This window comes from Mchenga conophoros, linkage group LG4 (genome assembly GCF_057382185.1).
Source record: "Mchenga conophoros isolate Kocher_MC1m ecotype Shallow Benthic linkage group LG4, M_conophoros_male_GT1.1, whole genome shotgun sequence".
Classification (NCBI taxonomy): Eukaryota; Metazoa; Chordata; class Actinopteri; order Cichliformes; family Cichlidae; genus Mchenga; species Mchenga conophoros.
The window spans coordinates 18,051,379-18,073,485 of record NC_140529.1 but is presented as its reverse complement, the minus strand read 5'-3'; the positions used below and the strand labels follow the sequence as shown (position 1 = coordinate 18,073,485).

The 22,107-nt window shown below is 40.4% G+C and overlaps 1 protein-coding gene across 1 annotated transcript in view; it reads right to left on the bottom strand.

Moving 5' to 3' along the window:
- Positions 1-21,390, bottom strand: part of grapa (GRB2 related adaptor protein a) — a 33,315-nt gene extending 11,925 nt beyond the window's left edge. Inside the window, exons 1-4 of the mRNA XM_085270757.1 lie at positions 20,973-21,390; positions 14,075-14,172; positions 12,897-13,016; positions 777-945 (exon numbers count right to left, since the gene is read on the bottom strand). Of these exons, the coding sequence (XP_085126883.1) occupies positions 777-945; positions 12,897-13,016; positions 14,075-14,172; positions 20,973-21,050 (465 nt within the window). The 5' untranslated portion in view covers positions 21,051-21,390. The remainder of the gene's footprint in view (positions 1-776; positions 946-12,896; positions 13,017-14,074; positions 14,173-20,972) is intronic.
- Between the last annotated feature and the right edge of the window lie 717 nt (positions 21,391-22,107).

Here is a 22,107-nt window from a genome sequence, read left to right as displayed (position 1 = left end):
TTTCCCATAGTTATCAGCTACATTCGATTGACAGGTTATGCCTTCGAGTCAAATGAAAAATGAATACTCAGCTTGTTATGTTTGTCCAGGCGTACTGATTTGATAAGCACCGGATAATTTACTGTGTCTCGCCTGATAGTTAACATGATGTATGGGAGTACGGCGGAGGGAAGAGGAACGAGACAGAGACAGATGACAGCAAGAACAGATGTGTCTTAAATGGTTTGGTGAGGACACTCATAAGGATAATGGGATTAAAAAATGCATAGGGATTTTTTTATTTATTTTTTTTAGGTGATTTAGGTACATTTAATTTTTTTTAATTTAATATATTCCATTTCAAATAAATTATATTCAGGTTGCTTTTAAAAACTGTTTGTTTAAAGGGAGACTTTTGTGTACATTTTTACTTCTACTGTATATTTTTCTCCTAGGACTCCACTGGAACACATTTGCATTAGTCACAGTTTTAGCTCCTGCCTCTTTAAGGCCACCCCTCCCTTAAAGCACAGTTTAATCTGATTGGTAGCTCCTCACCTGGCTTTCACAATCAGAATCCAGTGCTAGCAAGCTAGACCTCCTTATCTCACCTGAAATGACCATAGAAGGAGACCTACAATGAGCAGATTGAGCTGAAAACTGATTGATTAGATCAGTTTAGAGGGTTTACTTTGTTACAGTACAAATACGAAAAAAAAAAAATCAGGTTATAGCTTCCCCACTTAAATTTTATTTTAGATTGCTTTAAGAAAACCATGAAATCAAAAGAAACTCACCCTGGCGAAGTGCTCGGGGTCTCTCAGAAAGACCGTCCTCTCCTTGGCGATGCTGTTGCTGTGGTAGAAGTCCACCAGCTCGTTCAGAGAGGAGAACGCCTCGTCCCACACGTAGTACTGACTACAGCGATCCTGCAGTACCTTGAAATGCTGAACATGATCCCCATAACTGCAAAGCAGGTAAACAAAGAGATGCAAACGATCATAAAACTGAGTATCTATGAGGATATGTGCTTCCTCGCAGTAGCATACCTTAACTAATGAGTTCCATTTTTTTGCCATTTTGTTAACTAACACTAAAAAAAATACAAAATCGTGAGAAAATCCTTATTTTGTTCCTCTTGATAAATCTTAATTTTGCTCATTTCTTTCTCCCCTGGTCATCCACAACACCACCCTGCAGTGGCTCACAAACACTGAGAATCACTGCCACAGCCAGTTTCCCTTTATTGGATTAAACTTCATGGAAATGAAATCTATAAAACACACTGGGCAAAATTCCCAAATCTCATTAAAAGTTTGAATATTTACTATTGTTTATATGGGACAAATTGCATATATATATATATCTGCAACAACACGGGTCATTTACTCTCAGAAATAATTTGGAAACAAAACGGTGACTTGTTAACTGTGTTGACGGTGCTTGGGCTCAATTTAAGGTCTATTGTAGGAATCATGGCTGAATAATCCTGCTTTTTAATCATGTACTCTATTGTCAATCACAAGGTCTCTTTATTTTTCTTTTAGTTTATTTCTTTTTGTCTTACAGTACATCTGGACCAACTATTTCTTAATAGTCTTAATGTTTAGCCTGCAAAGCCTCCTCCCAGATGTCAGCTGCTGATTGGACAATGGATTTAGTGCATTTCAATTTGCCTCTAAAATCAGTGGAGTGACCTCTGCTTGGTATTATACGTATAAGCAAGAGAAACGCTTGAGATTACAAGTCTCTTCCGTAAGAGTGTCGTGTCCTCGCACAGGCAGAATTAACCTGGTGTGTTTTTCATTTTGAGCCGGAAGCTGTGCCCGAGTCCAATCCCAGGACCCTGGGTTGACTTAAAGCTGTTGAAATAATGTGAAAACAGACAAGCTGTTACAAAGAGAAACCCAAACTACTGTGGAAATATCTAACACAGTCAGTTTCTCAGAATTCATAAAAGCAGACAATGACATTTTCACAGACTGCTCTGTGAGTCTCATGTCAAATAAACCCAATACCCTTTAAATTTAAATAAATGTGGTTTAGATGCTTTGTAGCACAAAATCAGCAACAATTTTAGACAGATTCTGATCAAAGCCAAGCAAAGCAAATGACAAATAATAATAAAATAAAGCCATAAGTGACACAAACAAAAATAGCCTAGGTGTTGAAGAGCTTTGCCTTGTTGTTATAATTAGAAGAGTTTGGCCAGCATTCATTGACAATCATACCTGCTCCCCTTGTCCTGGTCTGTGGTGGTTGCTAAGTAACTTCCCAGCTTATCTTTAGAAATCTGGACATCTCACCGTGATTACATGGTTACATAACTGCGTCTAACATGCAGCGGAAATCAGTGCAACACCCCCATATTTCTAAACACATCGCAGAGTAGGTGTGTGTGTTAATGTTATGTTAATGATTGCTAAAATATCACGTCGGTGGTTAAAGAGAGAGCCAACATTCTCTCTCCCGTTTCTCTTCTAGCGCAGCGTCATCGGTGTGGATGGAAATACCGCCACTGAATGATGCATCCTAATAAGCGAAAAAGCACAATGTGGGATCTCTTTTTGGGGGGATTTGTGGTTTAACCTTGCTCGGCTCCTTCTGAATCGCGTCTGATTGGCCGTGCTCCAGGCTCGCGGAAAGTAAATGAGCATCGGCTTTTTTTCACCCAGAATTCCTTTCTCTATTCAGACACTGTGCTCCTGTGAACAAGCAGAGCTGGCTCCCTTATGACTGGATGGCATTCAGCTACACCTCCACCCTGCCCTTCTTTCTCTGCCTCCTCTTTTTCTCCAGCCTGTGTGTCCTTGTTTCTCTCCTCTCACGATCTGACTCCCAAAACTGAGGATTTTATTTTGCAGGAATATTAAATTAATCAAATGTGTCTTTCTAAAATGACAGCCTACCAGCATGTGAATATTAACTCATTCTGTATGACCAACAGTGCTTTTATTTTGCCCACAGGTCTGGTTGGCTTCAGCTATTTTGGTACCCTGTGCGAGGGTTTGAGGTTTGGTGAATAAACTCTGAGGAAAATTTCTGAACAGCCAGAAGCAACAAACACAACTTCACCTTGAATTAATGTTTAATCGGGTCTTAATTACATTTAATTTCGGGGACTCTTACAAACAGATCTGTCTGTGCCCCTCTGGCAACACACGAACACTGTGTTTTAAGCTGTAGTGTTCCTAGACCAATGCTGGGGTGGTAATGTTCATGAACTGCTACTTAAAGGCCACAATTTTTTTTTTTTTATTATTGTCATATTGTTGCCATATCATTGCTGTCAGTGCAGACAATCACCTCTTAATATCAGTTCTTTCTAACTTTTCTCTCTTTATCTCACTTTGTCTCCATTGCCTTTCTTAATTCAGCTTCACACACACACACACACACACACACACACACACACACACACACACACACACACACACACACAAAGCACAAAACTGTGGTCTTCTGTCAGAGTAATCTTCATCAGCCCCAATAATCTCCCAAGGTGTCTGGCGCCCTCTGCTGCACCCTACTGGTGGGGCTCTGTAACTGCCACCAGCTCTGCAACTGTGCAGCAGCTGCTTGTCTGAGGGAGCAAATCACACAATAAGCCCCTGCTGGATAACGAAGTCAAAATAAGTAAGGGGTGCTGTGAGAGGTGAACAGAGACGAGAAGATTTTAAAACAGGATGTGAGCTCAACACGGACTTTCCCTCGAGGGGATTCACAACAATGTAAAGCACAATTAAACACATAAAACAGATGGAAGAAAAGAAGGTAATATTTGAAGTTATTCTGCACCCTCTACATCCTTCTCAGTGGTAGTTTGAAATTTGAAAGAGAAAATTTATTTTCAGGAAATTAAAAATTATTATTATTTTCAGGAAAAAGAAATCAATAGAAAACGAAAAACAAAAAAAAAATAAATTTCAGTTTAGCTTTGGAATATTAATGTGAAACTGGCATCTATCATTAATGTTTGACATGCCCAGCCCCTCCCCCACCGGAAAAAGTGCCCATGCAAGTGACCAGAAGCTAGCTAAATACTGGCTGAACATTAAACCACGCTTGATGCTAAATTTACCCTGCCATGCAAAACACAAACACACATCAGTATCAGGAAAGAGGTAAAAATAATAATAACGCAGTTTGAGACTTTGAACACAAATCATGAGAAAACTAGCCTTAAAAAGTATTTAAATACTATTTTTTGCTGTATCGCAATGGCAACACACCTTATTTAGAATGAAATAAACCATAATCTAGAGTTAAATACTTGTATGTAATCAAGAGGAGAATGCATGATAATGTAGTTGTAACAATATTCGGCGATGTCATACTGATGGTTTTATTAATTATGACGGTGAAGTAGAGACAGTAGAGAAGCAGTTTGCTGTAAGAGCGCAGACAGCATCTGTCTCAGCTGGATCGCTCTCTCGCACACACACATACACAAAGCAGTCTCTCCAAGTGCCCTCTCATCTCTCTGATCCAGTGTAATTAAGGCCCACAGCGATGGAGAGATTATGCTCTGTTTCCGAGTAAAAGGAAATGAGAACGAGAGCAAGAATCTAAGAATGAGAGTGAGAAAGATTGAAAGACAGAAAATGAAATAGATTTAGAGATAGAACTCAGAGTCAGATATACTGTAGATGAGGACAGCAGTTACATTTCAGACTTTTGCTCTGCGCCAGCGCTATTGTGTGTGCTCAAAGGTCGTCCGACCATCTTTCTCTCAACTTCCCCCATCAATCAATTCTCACTTCCTTGTTCTTGCTGTCTCTCTCATTCTGCCAGCCCCCTTGTCTAATCTGCTGTTCAGTTTCTAAACCGCTGCAGATGTCTGGACTACTTCACACAGTCACACTAACACCTCCGGCCGACAGTTTTTAATCTGTGTGTGTTTGTGTGTCCATGTGATGCAAATTGCTGATTATATCATGTTTTTGTGCCAGCTAGCGTGCATAACCGTCTGCCGTATTACATGCGTTGTAGGCCGCCATGCACACACATTTTGACCACCAGTGCGTGCACGTTTTAAAGGAGCGTCCTTGCATGTCAACCAGGCATGTCAGTGAGTGAGTGGGGGGGGGGGGGTTCAAACCGCTTGTGGCATTAATAAAGCATAGCATGTTTTGATAGATGGCTGAGGAGATAGGAAGGAAGTGTGACCGTCTGTGCTCTGAGGGTGCAGAGCGAGAGATGTGATGAAGCAGAGAAGGGGAGGAATGATAAAATATGTTTTGGTGGAGGCACTTTAATCGAAACTGTGTTGACTTCGTGGGCTGAATATTTCTACTGCATATTTAAGTCATTCGCGTCCACCTGAAACTTTGGGAAAGCGCTCATACCCCTGACTTCAATCAATTTTTTAAAATCAAGTTAAAACTGTTTACTTTCATTTTTTTTTGTCTGTGTGCAAAGTGGAACAATGCAAGCATCCAAAATAAAACCAGGATTGTTGGAAAAGCAGCGCTAAAAATTCCATGCTATGCTTAACAGCAGTTGGGCAATACTAACAATGCTTTTCTCATTTTGGATGTTTGTTAAACGTGTATTCTTTTTTCGGCTTCCTTTTTTGTTTTGACCTTCTACATGAATAATTAAAAACAGCAGGACTTGCCATCCTAAGGTGACAGAAACTGTCAGCAAGCACTTCTGCTCAATGAGTCATGTTGGTCACAGGAAAAGTCTCCAACAAGCAGGCCTCTTTAAGCAGAAAGCTCAAATGACACCACTGTCATGATGCTGTCAAAAGATTTACAGATCTATGTCATGTCTTCACTTTTCATTAACTTTGTTCACCTTAAATTCAATAACATTTTAAAATTCTTAAGTAATGAGACTTTTACGATGCTCTGTGATTTCTTGAGTTCAAGCGTTTTTTGTGGTACATTTGTGTTATGATTGAAAATCTTTTCAATCTGAGTGTTTGGAATTTGGGGAATAAATTTAATATAACTTTTTGTATCTGCTTTTTCTCAGAGTAAACTCGGTCTAAGCCTTGAGAGAGAGTGAGAGACAGAGCGAGTTTGGATTAATTAAAATGAGAAAAAAATGAATACATAAATAAGGAGGAGGAGACCCTCTGGAGCCTCTCACAGAGCACGTGATGGTCGTACTTGACCGTGAGAAAACACAACAGAAGGAAATATAAAGTCCTGTCCTTCTCTGACACTGTTCTTGCTTTGCCTCTTTCTCTCTTCCCCGTGTTTACGTTCCTGTCTCTCTCTGATGTGTTTTGGTCACTGAACTGTGGTATTAAACTGTGCCAGTATGAGTTATGGTTCAGGCTATGAAAACCTGACTTTCTACTGAAAATTTATGAGAAAAGCTCTTATTTGGGTTTGAATACAATATCCTCTCTCTAACAGGCTGTGGTTTTTGGTATCTGACAATGTTTTCCTGGTCTCAGTCATGTTGGCTGTGGAACTCAAACATGTCAATCAATGCCGGGATTACACATATTTATTGCAAGTAAACAACTTAAAGGAGAATTTCACAGAACAAACATTATTGTGCTGTGCACCACACATACAATCGCCAGTTACTTTATTAGGTACCTCTATTCAACAGAGGTGGCAAAAGTAGACATTCTGTACTTAAGTAGAAGTACAGATACTAGTGTACTCTACACCGACAGTTTACTGTTTAGGCTATCTTTATATTAGACAGTATAACGTTAGTATGAAGGTGGAATTCAGTCAGCAGATATAAGCATCATCAGCTTAACTTAAAATTCATCTCTGCTACACCCAATGTAACCTAACTCTGACCATGAGAACCACAGCCACTGTGCACCAGCCCAACACAGTGCTTTACTTTAAATCAACCACATTATTTATCCTGCACAAACATGCAGAGTATTTTCATGCAACCTTTAAATAACAGTTAGTCTATCTCAGGTTTTTTTGTTGGCTTTTTTGCAGCACGTTTCACAACATGAAAAAAATACATTGTCACATATACAGGCACAATATATGATTTAAAAACATGAGGTTTATCAAACACCACTGAGCAGTCTTTACCTTTACATCTAACCTCTCTTCCTCCTCTCCTGTCCTGTCTTTCTTATCTTTCTCCATCTCTGAGTAAAGTTAGCTCTCTTTCTTTTCTCTCCTTGTTAAATACAGCAGCTGGACCTTTAGTTAGCAACACACTGTGTGACAAACTGCACACAAACAGTTTGCTTCTTGACACATGAATAGGATTGCCTTTTGTGCATTAGTGCTGAGCCTCAAATCGGTTTGATGTGTGAAGGCCCGCAGTGATAATAACTCCCCTCAAATGCGTAAAACCAAAAGTAAAAAGCCTGTTTTGAAAGCGTAAGGAGTAGAAAGTACAGATATTTGTTTAAAAATGTAGGGAGTAAAATTAAAAAATTGTCAGAAAAATAAATACTCAAGTAAAGATACCTGAAAATTCTACTGAAGTACAGTAACAAAGTATTCGTACTTCGTTGCTTCCCACCTCTGCTCATTAATGTAACAAACAGCCAATCACGTGGCAGCAACTCAGGGCACTTAGATATGCAGACATGGATGTCCTGCTGAAGTGCAAAGTGAGCATCACAATGGAAAGAAAGTTGATTGAGGTGATTTTGAAGGTAGCATGTTAAACTTGTCTGACTTGTACTTACATAGTGCTTTTCTACTCTATCTGAGCATCTGAAGCACTTTCTTACCTCACACACACATTCACACAAGCACTCTTTTCTGGGTCGAAGTGTGTTTACGTTCACACACTCACATTCTGATGGATACATCGGGGGCAACTCGGGATACTAAAAGCAGACTAGAAGAGCTGGAGATCGAACCATCAACCTTCCGATTAGTAGACAACCACAGTGTGGTTGTTGATGACAGACTGATCTGAGTATTTTAGAAACTGCTAATCTACTGGGATTTTCCCACACAGACATCTCGAGGGATTACAGCAGCAGCTGTCGGAGTAAAAATGCTCCGTAGATTCCAGAGATCAGATGAGAATCCCGAGACTACTTTGAGATGACTCAAATAACCACTCATTACACGTCAGTACAACACACTGAACTTAAGGCAGATGGGCTAGAGCAGCAGAAGACTGTACCAGGTGTCACTGCTGTAATCTCAGTAATTGGAAAAAAGTTCATCTGATGAGACTCAGTTTCTGTTGCGACATTCAGATTACAGGATAAGAATTTGTTGTAAACAGCATAGTCCATTGGTCCATTCTGCCTTGTATGGATGGTTCACAGTAGTGGCAGGCGTTTTTTGACACACTCTTTTTTATTGTATCAAATAAACTAAAGCACTTTTTTTTTCCTGATGTTCACGAAGTGTGAAATTGTCCCCCAAATGATGACATTCACAGGACACTGAACCCCAAATCTCTGAGCGGATTATGTAGCTGTAAAATAAGCATCACCCACAGGGTCAGTTCCCTTTAATGGTTTCCCTTTGTAGAAATGTCCCTGAAAAGAGGCTGATGATAAATGATGACTAGGAAGCCGAATGAACAGCCAGAATCAGCGCTTACTGTATGAGCCATCAGTCAGTGTAGCGTGAGTCAGTGATATGTGAGGCCGTGTCAAAAACAACAGCATCCACACTGAAATGGTAGCGCAGTGGGCAAATTGCCTAGTGGCCCTGTCTATATAATTTTCATCTACCGTTAATAGTATTTACAGTCTCCATGGAAGGCGAGTTAATCACTATAGATGCCCATGTTAAAAATGAGCAACTTTACAGAAGCACTGCATTTTAATCTAACCTATGCTTTTTAAACTTTCTTGAAGCAGATTTTGTTTTTAAGTAAACCCGAATTTTACTATATTATTTACATGTTGGTACTAATTCACAGGCATCTGTTTCTATGTACTCTTTGATGAGTCAAGCTAGAGAAACTAGCAAAGTTAGCTGAAAACTGTGAAAAAAAGCCATCATAATTCAAGCTTCGAGTTAATAAGTCAAAATTTTGAGCAAATACCTAAATTGTCAAGCTGGATCTGACAATCAGGGGCTCTGTGAAGTTATGCCATTACCTTGTCACCTGGAGGTAGATTGCAGAAGACGTCAGCTGTCCAACAATTCCACATAAACACCTTTTATGAATTATCATTCGCTAGAAGGCATTCAAGTGGAAATGAGGTCCATCAGGGCCCTTTCTGAATACCAGAGCTAACTGAAACTTTCAACTTACTAACTCAAAATTTCTAGTTTTTCGATGTCCTTAAAACAAGGACATAAACTCAAGGCTTCAAAAACATCCGAGCCCACAAATCAAAGAGTGAAATCAGATAGCCAACCCTTTTTCAGGGTGGTGATTGCTCTTGGCAAGACATGCAACAGACCTCAGTCCTTACTGTTCAGAGCACAATGCGATTGACAAATCATTATCTTGAGACTATGAGTCATCTTCTGGGTGGGGTGGGTGGGCGTTCTGAGGCTGAGAATGTGGACTCACTGGTCAAGAAGACATAAGGCCAGACAAGTTGTTGGTGAGCTTCTATCAGACTGTTACATCAAAGAAATGGTGTTTGTATGACCTCCAGGTGATACGGGACAGATGCAACAGGAAAACCGACTGTGTACGTGTCTTTGTGCACGTGTGCGTCTGCGTGCAACACCAGACTATAGTCTAAACAAACACTGGGTCAAGCAGGAAGAAAATATCTAATGGAACAGATTTAGGTCTTTTCAAAAGAAAAAGGAAGGAAGTGATGTTGACTCTTTGGATGTGGGAAACATGTGAAACAAAACCTTGATAACCACAACCACAATGCTACTCCTGCCTGTCTAATAAATTTCAAGTGAACTGCACCTTCAAGACAGGTGTAGCTACTTTTGCTAAGGCACTCGATCAAATTTTTCCTGAAGTGTCTTTTGGTGACTGCGCACACTTTTTTTTACTTTGAGGGAGTTTGGGAGTCGGCCGCAAGGACTTGCAGTTATAGCAGCTGTTGAAAAGCCTGAAAAAGGAAGTGAGATTTAACACCAGACAGTGAGAAAATTGATGTTGTCTCTCTGCAAGTATCTAAAAAGTACCCAAACAATAGAACTGGATTAGGTATTGCTGAAAGTATTAGATCTAAGTTGTGCCACTGTAGCGCTGCAGGAGAAGACCAAATATATCCTTTGGGTGCATCTGCTGCTGAGTCAAAGAGAACTGTAAAACCACCCGGCATGGCAAAATAGATTTCTCTTCTTGGTCTCTGTCTCTCTGTGTCTAAAGTCTATCTTGGCATCACTTTATATTCCAAAAATAAGCTACTAAATAACCCACTGGGATAGTTTTGCTGGCGTAGTCTGAAACTACAGTCTTCTGCCACATATTTTGCATGTTCAAAGAAATTTTGAAGCAATTACTGTTTTAAAAAAGGTCCCTTGCATTATGGCTGGAGTCATTAAATTACTTATTTTAGGCCACAAAACCGCTTTTAAGACTGATTTTATGGTGAAGAACGATAGCGAACAGGACATTGAGATCACGTCAGTTCTTTATTCCCCTCCGCAGATGTTTGTGTTCCACATTTGTGGCTATTTTACACTTTTGTGCACAGTTTCATTCACTTGGCATCTTATATTAAGCGCCATTTTAGTTCTCTAGCTGTACCAGACTACCAGCACATTCTTTTAATGTTGTTTTTTTTTATATTTGCTTACATCTTGCTTTTACGGAAGCCCTTCATGTCAGAATCCTTACTATATTTTAAGATTGAGATTAGACTTTTTTTCCCCCGACAGTTCAGATTAACTCTGATCCAGTTTTGGTTTATGTGTTTGGTTTACTGTAGGTTGACATGGGTATAACTGTGGCTCACTTCTGACTCAGATCTGTTGGTCATTCGCACAGGATATTTGCTTAATGAAAATGTCAGATTTAAAAATCCTCCTCACATACAAGGCCTTGAATATTCAGGCCCCATCTTAACTTAAAGACCTCATAGTACCATAATACCCCAATAAGGCACTATCAGAGGCTTTCTTGTGGTTCCTAGGATATTTAAAAGTGGGGAGACATTAGCCTTCAGCTTTCAGACCCCTTTTCTGTGGTGCCAGCTACTAGTTTGGAGTTGGGAGACAGTCAACCTCTGTACTTTTAAATATAGACTTTTCTTCATTTTAAAAAGGAGTTTTTCCTCCCCACTGTCTCCAAGTGCTTGTTCATAGGGGGCCATTTGATTGTTGGGTTTTTCTCTCTATTATTGTGAGGTGTTTACCTTATAATATAAAGCTTTTTGAGGCAACTATTGTTGTGATTTGATGCTATATAAATCCCATTTTTAGATATTGTACATTGTTGTTTGCGATATAAAATCTAATGACTGCAATATTTGATAACAAAGCAATGCATGTTTTGTTGTTTGAGTTTTTTGCGGAAACAAGAACAAAGATAGTAACATTGTTTGCATTTAACAAGTACAACAGGGACAGATGTAGATGACCAACAAATTAGAGGATAAAGAACTAACCACTTTATGTTGGTTTTTCCTTTAGTAGGTCACCCACATATATTTATGTTAGAATTACTTACCACAAGACCAATATTTCAAAGAGATCAACGCGGTGGAAATATTTATATTCACATCTTTACACGGGACTTTAACTATTTTCATAATGGACTAAAGTGGTTTTAAAGTTAGATTTAGATCTGCCAACCCTGCCTTCCTAAAACAAAGTTGCTAATTAGCCAATTTTATCGTACATCGCACTTGGAGGATTTCTGTCTCCACCAGAATTTTTCTTTATGACAAAAAGAGCCACGACGTCTCTTCTAGGATTCATTCATGGCTGTGAAAGTGGATCGGATTTTTCACAGACTGACGTCAAAGCCGGACCGAGCTGAGCTGAGACTGAAGTCTCTGCAGTTACTGATGTCCTGTCTCCTCTGACAGGAGCGGTGTCGGCACACAAGAACCACACACGCACACTGGCAAACTCACACAAACACCTGACCCACTTTTCAAGCTGCTACACCATCCAGCAACAACAGCCAGAAAGACATCAATAAACAGCCAAAAAACCCAAAAAAAACAAGAAGCATCAGATTCCGCTCTGTCCCCTCTTGGCAAATCTATTTTACTCGCAGCGTATCGCTTCTCTTCCATCCCTTGTGTCTAATTTTGTATTTTAGCTTTTTTTTTTAAACACAGGCAACCTAATTTTTTCCTTTCCCTTCCACAGGACTATCCTAAGACAAATCCACTGAGAGTGACATTGTGCCCAGGCGATTTAACAGCCAAACACAAAACAATCCCCAGATCTAATTCTTAACCCCTGTCTTGAGTTAAGTAGGAGCACAGTGAAGGGCCAAACCTCCATTCCAGGTCTGGCCTTTATCAGCACCAAAACTCAGACTCCAGACCTCCCACACTCCAATATCCACACAGCCCCTCAAGGCACAACACCAAGTCTCAGCTGCACCCTTCAGCGCCACGTACTGACAAGACAACCCATCAGCCCCATCAGCAGCTCCAGATGCCGTGGTGTGCTAGACAGGATTAACTCACATCAGGCCAGAGGGCCCGCAGATCCCCCCCTCACCCCTCTTAGCCTCCACCCCATACCTTATCCTCTAACCCTCCTTCTCTGCCTGCTTCTCTAATCCCCAGCCACCATGACAAATATATCGAGCATGCGCACGCTCGCCTGCGCGCATCCAAAATACATTAATGAAGAGATACAGGGAAATAATGTAGCGTTTTTAGAGGTGTGTGCTTATAGGTCTGCTAATTCAATTCTGTGGCATTAGATGAGATGCAATGAAACTTCAGTGATGGCTGTGGAGCAACCCTGCAGCTGCAGTAATGAGAAGTTACGCAGGGTAATATGAAGAAATACATATGAGATCAGAGAGGTGTATGAAATCCCACTGCGAGGAGCACGACAGTAAAGCAACTGTGCAGAATATAGTGCAAATCTTTAGTAATTTTCTCCTACCTGACAGACATGGAAAACTCCCCAGGAGCACTCTCGCTCTCTCTGACCAGGAAGGCGCCGCACTCTCTGTTTCTGAGTCGACTTTCTGCCACGCCGCGAGATATGCGACCGGCGAACCAGCTGCAGGCCAGTCAAGCAAAAACAAAAACAGACAAAAGAAAGCAAGTGAGCAAACAAAGAAAGAAAGGGGTCACCGGTGTTACCGCTTTATGCAGGTGAACTCTCCTGATCTGAGCATCTCCTCCAGACGTTTGCACACACACTCAAATTTAAGAAAAGAAGTTTGTGGATATCTGCTAACTCTGAAAGAAACTGAGAGGAGAGCAGCTCACAAAAGCACGGATCAAAGAGCTGAGAGAGAATGAAAGAAGTGAATTTTCTACACGCTGCTAAGTTTGCACATGAAACAAATCCAGCAATTCAGTTGTCAGCAGTGGTGCGGAAGTAAAGGTGTCATTATTCATTTCTTTTCTCCTTTCTTTTTTTTGCACTTGCTCAGTAGTGCACTTTGCTTGGAGGCTCTGAGCACAGTCAGTTTGATGACTCGTGAAGAGTGAGCATCTATCCAATATGGTGGAGAAACTCTAGGACCCTCGTGGCTAACTTCATGCAGTCAGATTTCAGGGATTTAAAAAAAAAAAATCAAAGCCACGCAAAGAAATTTGGAGGCAAAAAGACACACATATATACACACACGTATCCTACACTCCCAGGGGTGTCCACAGACTTAACTAGGCAATTCCAACTGGGCTGTACATCAGGGTTCATTAATGAGCCAGAGCTGCTGTAACGTCTGTGTTGTCAGTTTAGTTTGTCACAGCAAACCAGCTGGTGCATGACCATCTGATGGAGATACAGGGTGTACCAGCAGCTTCACTGTAAACACACACACACACACACACACACACACACACACACACACACACACACACACACACACACACACACACACACAGGGCTGTATCATGTGTGATTACATAAGTTAGCGAATGAGTGTGTCCCTTTGGGTAGGCCGCCTTATGCCAGAGTGCAGATGTCCAAAGCAGAGCAGAAAATGCCCGGGGCAGCAAACTGCTCACATCCTCGCTGATGAGATGTTTAAATGGACCGGTGGTTTGAAACGCTTTATACAGATGAGCTAAAGATGCACATGTGTGCCTGAGTGTGCGCATACTTACGCGTGTGGACGTAGGTTGATGTAGTTTTTCGGCACGAACCCTTTTCGGTTGTGGAGTTCGGCCGTGTACCAGTTAGGATCATCCTCCATGTTGGTGATCTAAGAGCAAGCGCACACAAAAACACAGAGTGAGATGAAAAGCTGCCCATAATGATGTTGGTGCTGGATTTTGTCCTCACACTGTTTTATCAGCCTCCTCAACTCGCACAAGTTTGAAAAGATTACTAGGCGAGTTTTAAATGCCACATGAAGCCTTTCGTGATTTCACCATGGCTGGCAAATCCACATATTTCTTCAAAATTGATCTTCCTCGAGTTAGCTGACGTGAGTCAGTCGGTCTGCGCGGGTCATCACGCCGAATGCAGAAACCACCATACATCACAGATGTGTAGCGGAGATAAAAATGAAGTTTGATGGTATTTTCCAAATGTTTGTTGCCCTTTACTGCCCTTTATCACACTTTAATATGTAATGTATTCCTAACACCCCATAATAGGTGTCTTTTTCCATCAGTAAAGCCCAAAAGATCAAAGTAATTAAAAAGAATAAATACTGTAAACTTAATTCTTCTTAAAAAAAACCTTTTTTCTTATTAATTCAGATTTTCTGTCACATTTTCATCCCTATAGTATAATGTCAGAATAACTACAGTCTATTCAGTGCTATATTCTGCATTATGGAGTACAAAACCTGTGTGTAAGGGAGGCTCTGTGTTTACACTAATTATGGGTAAAATATAATGCATGCGCTATAATGTTGAGTGATTTGTTTGTTTCTATTACACTTACAGGTCAGTTGATCAGGTTGTGTTTTATAGCAGAGCTGTAACACCATGAGCAAAGTGGGTAGTGTAATGGAAATCATGACGACACCAGGTTTTACCTTGCGCAGATTCTCCAGGCGATCCAGAGGAATAATATGAAATATACATATATTTACTGTGGAATTTCACATGATATCGACGAGTAAAGATGAGCGCGTCTCAGCAGGCGTTGTCATTACAATCTGAAGTTGTAATCTCACACTGAGTTTCATCTACCTGCTCCTGCGTGTACTCTATAGATACGGAAACACAGCTTGTCACAACAAGCAGCCAGGCTGCCCTCGCTGCCCGTTACAGAGCCAAAACACCCAGCGCTATCTCTAGACAGTTCTTCGTACTCCTAAAGGCCCCACCGACACCAGCCTTTTTCCATAAACACAGACATCTCACCAAAAATACAGGAAACGCCAAAAGAAAAATCCTGTGCAGGTGATACACTTGGAATGAGCTTTTTTGCAAGAGAAGATTACATTTATATATCAGTACTTTGACTTTTTTTCTCCTCTTTACATTTAGTGACAAATTTTGATCTCAGTATGTATCAACGCAGAAGAACAGAAACCACTGGGCTCAGAAAAGAGCTTCTAGAAGCTTTTTAAGGGGCAAAGAGTTAATAATCAAAATTACACCGCTTTGGTGTAAGTAAAAAGAAATTAATTACATAAATAAAATAAATTGAACCCTTGTTTTTTTATAGCTTGAAAATAAGCCATAACTGAAAATATTTCAGTTGACTTTTTAAAGACTATAGTTACTATAGTTAGTCGCTTGCCTTAAGAAAGTCTGAAATGTCACACCAGAGCCTGCTATCAAGTTCACATTAGCTGGCGTCATTATCATTCGCAGGATGTGTAATCTGACAGTGGGGTGTGCAAAGTAAAATGAAAAGAAATTCAAGCACAAATGATAACAATGATAGTCATTTAAAAGCTCTTGCAAACATGTCTTATTTCTGCTAGCTACAGTAGGTAATAAACAGGGCCAGGGCTCCATCATGATGATGGTAATAAAGGACAGTCTGTTATTTTGACTCCTGATATGTTCCTGCTTTAAACCTTATCTGTTTTATCCCGTCTCCTTTCATTGCTTCATCTCTGTTCATGCTCTTTTTCAAACTCTTTTTTATATTCAGTCTCCTAACCCAGCTGTGACATGGCTTGTCATTTTGATATTTTAAGATGATTTTTATTTTGCGCCGCCTGCCTCGCACTGCCACATTTCTTCCTTATCTCCCTTACAGCTTGGGTTTATCACTTTTTGGGCTTTCATCACGTTGCCTCTGTGTTTGATCAGCAGCTGTACCCAGCAAAGTACCACGTGTCATGTACTGTAGTTAAAACATCCTCCCTCACCTCAAGTTTCACGCGACATCCTGCCAGCAAGGACTTGAAGGCCACTGTGATGAAGAACACCTTGGGCAGTAATGCCCATCTGCCAGAAAATAAATAAATAAAAAAAAGTTGCCCTGTCCCCTCTCTGCATTTAGAAACTTCATTTCATGCATCAGCTGCTTGTAATGGCTACAGTGCACATTTGTACGTGCACTGTAAATGCGTCGCAGGCTACGAAATGATTTACTGCTCATAACGTCAGTCATTCATCGAGCTGAAAGCTTGCCCTTTCAAGAGGCTGGAGGTTTCGGTGTCCCTCCTAAACAACCTCTTCCTATATTTCCCACAGTTTAAAACAACACGCTGGACTGTTTCTCATGAAACCCAGTGAGCCATTTCTGCATCAGTCTGACTCAGAGACTAACTTCCCCCCCACCACAATTTCAATCAAAAAGTTTCCACTTCCTGTACAGCTTCACCTGTTAATTTAATTTTTCCTGCTTGTACATCATAATAACGAGTAACTACAGGAGTTCTGTGGAGAAACCAAATCTTTTTTTTTGTCATATGTATTGTGTTCATAAAGCCTCTTAAGTGGTAACACTGGCAGTTTAAGAACTTTTCCTTATTTCTATTTCATAGATCGCTACTTTAATTTTATTAATAATGCAACAATGCCAGTAAGTACTAGCACATCAATACAAATATCAACAGTATTAATATAGTAAAGTTCAACGTGCAGCCCATATTGTTGTTGTTGTGTTTTGGAAAGGAAAATACACACCTCAAACACGCACTATGAAAAATGTCTGAGCCTTTGCGAGCTGACTTTCATGCCTATTTTATTTATAGCCTGTAGCACATTTAAACAGAAGCTGACACAAAAAGACGAGCGTATCTACATCCCAGCTCTCCAAACAACCCCACTTTCAAATTACATGAAATGCTGCAATGTGTGCTTTGTTGGGTTAACTAATGACTGTGGAAAGTAAAAGTAAGTTATTTGGTTCAGCTCATAAGTCATAAAGGCTGCCTTTACTAATCAAAAGTATCAGTAGTAGTATTAGTAACTCTGGCCCTGTTTTTACTTGGTATCACATGCATACCAAAATTTGCATTATCACGCACCACTAGTAGCTACTAAGTAAGTAAACAATTGTACTGAATGTTGACCGTGTACAGCAGCGGTCTCCAACCCCCGGGCCATGGACCGGTACCATGGCCCGTACTGGTACCATGGCCTGTACCCGGGGGGTCGTTTGGTACCGGGCAGCGAGACATTAGGCTCGGGTGTGAAATTTATGGTTTTCAGGGTTTTTATTGTTAACTCGGTCTTTTTCCGTGCTGTAGTTGTGTGTCTTATTTTGAAAGAAATATTTACGTGTTACCATAGCAATCGGAGAGGATTAAGGGGCAGAGAGGAGGAGGTTACTCTCAATATTGTTGGCGCATTTCAGTAGGACGCTGCTAATAAAGTTATACAATTACACAGTGAATTTGCGTTTATTATTATATTTACAAAATACCACAGTTTTTGTCTTTGTCTGTATCCTTTTATTTTGTTGTATTTATCCGCGACACCTTAAAGGCCGGTCCGTGAAAGTATTGTCTGACATTAATCAAATCAAATCAAATCACTTTTATTGTCACATCACATGTGCAGGTACATTGGTACAGTACATGTGAGTGAAATTCTTGTGTGCGAGCTTCACAAGCAACAGAGTTGTGCATTGCTTGGGGGAGCTTGCGACGAGGCTGCCATACTCGGCGCCATCTTGAAGATTATACCGGTTAATGGCATTAAACCGGTCCATGGCGCAAAAAAGGTTGGGGACCGATGATGTACAGTGTTTATCATATATATATGTAGAGAGAGACCGTATATAACCAATAATAGCTGATTATCTAGCTAGACCCTGTTAATTCAGCTGTGACTAACAGCTCCTTCCAGACCACTCCAGAGAGTTTACTCATTACATAATTAACCCTTAACAAAAGAGCATTAAACAAACAAAATCCGACAACGTGAACATCTGACATGGCAGTAGACTGAAAAGACCACACACAAAGCTCTTAATGAGGCTTAAAAACAGGTCAGGTATGGTTGACCGCACCTGACTGCTGTGGTCAGACACACGAAACTGTTGGATAAAGGAAGCAAATAAATACAGCAATATTTTTATTTCCAAGGATAGTTAACTATTTTCTAAAGAAATGAAGTTATTTCATTTTGTGATTAGAATGTAGTGCGTACTCTCTGGGTGCTTTGGAGGTTTTCATTTCCAGCCGGAGTTGTTACATTTTTTGTGACGGTATCTGGAGAACTAAAGCTCGGCTTTTGTGTCCCTCGTGTTAAACTTGGCAGCACGGTCTCCCAGCTTTACACATAATGCCAGAGCCACTTCTTTTTTTTTTACAAATTCTTCTATGAAGCTATTTTTATAACTTCTTTATGAGTCAACACTCTGCTCAGCTCGATCGATCCAGTTCCACATGGAAAACGCACAATGCGTTCGCATTGGCAACAAGGTGTGAAAAGAAGCAGAAGTAGGCTTTAAAGCAGCATAAGGGCAATAAATGAGCACCAGTGAGCAGCTGTGAGGAAAGCAACTATCTCTTTGGTATTTTTGTAACTAAATTATAGAGTTTCTTTTTTCTTTTTCCGCACAAATTCTCTTGATGTTGTAAAGCTCAGGCCATCTGGCGCATCATGCAGAAACGAACAAATGTGGAGAATTATTTAAAAGTACTGCTTGACCCGAGTGTGAACCAAAGCTTTTTGGCAAAGACAAGACAGTCGCTTAGCCCTGCACGAGTAAAGAAACAAACTTAACAGTGGTTTAAGTGATGGTGCTGTTTTAGCTACTGTAAATTATCACTATGGCCAGACAACACAAGTACGCATCAAAGACTGCTGTAACTATCTGTCTTAGTGTCGAAACTAAATGCCATTGCATCTTAGCTGTAACATGCTGTGACACTCGACTTCTAACAAATGACTTTAAAGACAGCAGGAATAAGAGGTCTTTTTTATTCATGTTTAGTGCTGGAATGAAGTCAGTATGGGAAGAATAGTACACCAACTATCTTCAAGCAACAAAAGGTAAATTCACCCTCAAAGAAAAGCCTCAAATTAGCAGAGAAATATTCCAGTGAAAGGAAAAAATAAAGGTTTTAACTAGTGAGAAAAGTTGGACCTGCAGCACCGACGCCCACTGGTTAACTGAGACAAAATCCAGAAGACAAATTGATCTCACTGTGTCTTCCATCTTGCTTGATTTGCCTGCGTCTGAGTGTCAAACAGATGGTGCCAAAGCACCAGTGTTAGAAAGAAGCACTTGGCTCTTTAATTCTGAGGTTTGCTGTTGATGTCTTAGAGGGACGATTTTCTACTACACTAATTTCCAGCTGTGCCGGAACTATTTCAGCATGGTGTTTGACACAAATAAAAAGCTGCAGATTAAAAAAAAGATTGTTAGGCAACCTGGAGCAAAATTAAATTAGAGGAGTAGAATCGAATATGCCTATTTACTTTCTGTAAAATGATAAGAAGATTCAGCATTCCCATTTTATACTGTAAATATTAAGTTATAGCCTGTGACGTTAGCTTAGCTTGGAAAAAAAGGTTTAAAATAGTGGTAACCTGTTAGCCATGTAGCCATGTGAAAATGACAACTTCCCATTTTAATATGTGAAGATTTAGACTACAAAGCCACCTGTGCTACCACTCATTCGTTTTTAAAGCTACATTTTAAAGCATTTTGTCTGTTGCCATGTTGCTTTTTTGTGGTATTTGCAAAAACTATCATTTGTTGAGACAATGGAGTGCTAAGTTCTGAGCTAATGTTAGCAAACATGACTGTACAGTACACAGATAGCATAGGTGCCTTTGTACTAATAAAAATATAACTAAAAATCTATATTTCACTCACAAAACTGAAACACAAACTTCTTAAATGGGCTGTTTGCACAATAAATAGTCCGTATAATTAGCTAACAGCAGAAAGAACACTGTTGTGAGGTCTAGCTCTGTAACTTTATACATGCTACAGCATTTTAGTGTCCAGCTCTCAAAGTGGCCAAACCACTTTCTTTAGTCCTTAAGGAAAATTTGCACAGTTATCAAAAATGTGTTTAGCTTCATAGACATAAAAAAAATGTTTTATCTTTCTGCTGTTAAGTAAGCCTTTTCAATATTAAACACGATAGGGAGTGACTTTATTGGTGGCCACTGAGGAAGTACAGATTTGGCACTTCTACAAGCTAAGGACTATTTGCCCTGTAGTCAGCAGACGCTCCAGGAAACCACTGGTTCAAGCCAAAAAAGTCCTCTAGCATACTCTACATGATTGTTTTGACACTTTTGTGTAAAGATTAGCAAATTAAATATAAAAAATAAGTAACTTTTTGCTCTTTTTAAGAACAAGGCTAGCTACTTCAAACTGTTTCCTGCCTTTATGGTAAGCTAAGCTATCTCACTGCTGTCTAGCACATTACCACACATACAGGTGAGTGCTATCATCCAAAATAGGTTTAAGCCACTTCTAATACTTTATCTTTCTTTAGACTATTCTTTCTTTAGGAAGCACCTGAAGCACTTGAAATATAATTTCAATGGCTTCTGACAGTAAAGTTTTAATTGCTGTAATTATCACAGTGTAGGCAGACGGAGCGAGAGAGAAGACAGAGGTGCTGTGCCAGTTTTACTCTTCAGACAGACAAAGATGAAAAATTCTTTTTCTTACCTTGAGCAAGTCTCCCTTGTTGAAACTGAGCTCATCACCCTCTGTGGCACGAAACGTGTACAATGCCACCGCTTCCATGCTGAAAACAGTACCGGCACGCTCTCACATAAACACACACGCACACACACACACACACACAGTCAAAAAGACACGCCGGGACCCCCACTAATGCCCCTGGCACCAAGGTGGTAGTGCTAGTGGGCAGGGGGGCAGGCAGGGATGAAGAAGAAATGTGAGGAAGAAACAGATAAAAGAAGAGGATAGAGCAGAGTTAAGGGGTAGCAGAAGAGAAGAAGAAGTGGAGAGGAGAGGTCTAGTCTGTTCACTGAGCAACAGAGCGTTTGAGAGCCGGAGCAGAGGATAAGAGAGAGAGTGAGCTCAGTGAGGGGAAAAACACGACTGGCTGCTGCTCAGCAACACACTGCCATCAGAAACATTCAGAGAGCCAGAGAGAGAGAGAGAGAGCAAGTGACTAGGGGCAAAGGAGTGGGAGGCACTTCCTGTGTATATATTTGTCTTACACACTCAGTGCGGCTTCTGTGGAGTGTGTGTGTGTGTGTGCTTCAGCTTTTTCCATTATGTTCCGTGTGGTTTGTCGTTGCACTTCTGTCATCGTGCGAATTCAGCTTTAGTTTCACACCTTTGAAGTGAAAGGTGAGCTCACGTTTGCTGTTCCTATATTTAACATCTGTGAAGGCTGAAAACTTCCGGATGGTCCAGTCAAGTCAGGCATTTCAAAACGTGAAAAAAAAGAGTGATCGCTCTATGCCACAGAACAAGCTGAGAGATTACCGCATCGGTTTTCCCCTGACACCCTCTTCCTTTCATCCTGCTGACCGTACACATACACCGTGTGCTACATTTCAATTCTTGAGTAGCTTTGGTTGAGATTTCCAAAGCATCTGCGTGACAGTGAAGGCGTGTCTGATGCAACCTCTGTGCCAAAAATGATAACTGGGCAGCTGAGTGAACCTTTTCAAGATTTATTATTAAAGAAAAAAAAAGATTATAGCATGGATGATAAAACCAGCTATGAGGTTTTACATCATATCGTCGGTATTTATCATCTATGGACTGACAGCAGCAGCGGGCTGCCAGCTTCATCTGTCTCAATTTATGTCACATGCTGAGTTAA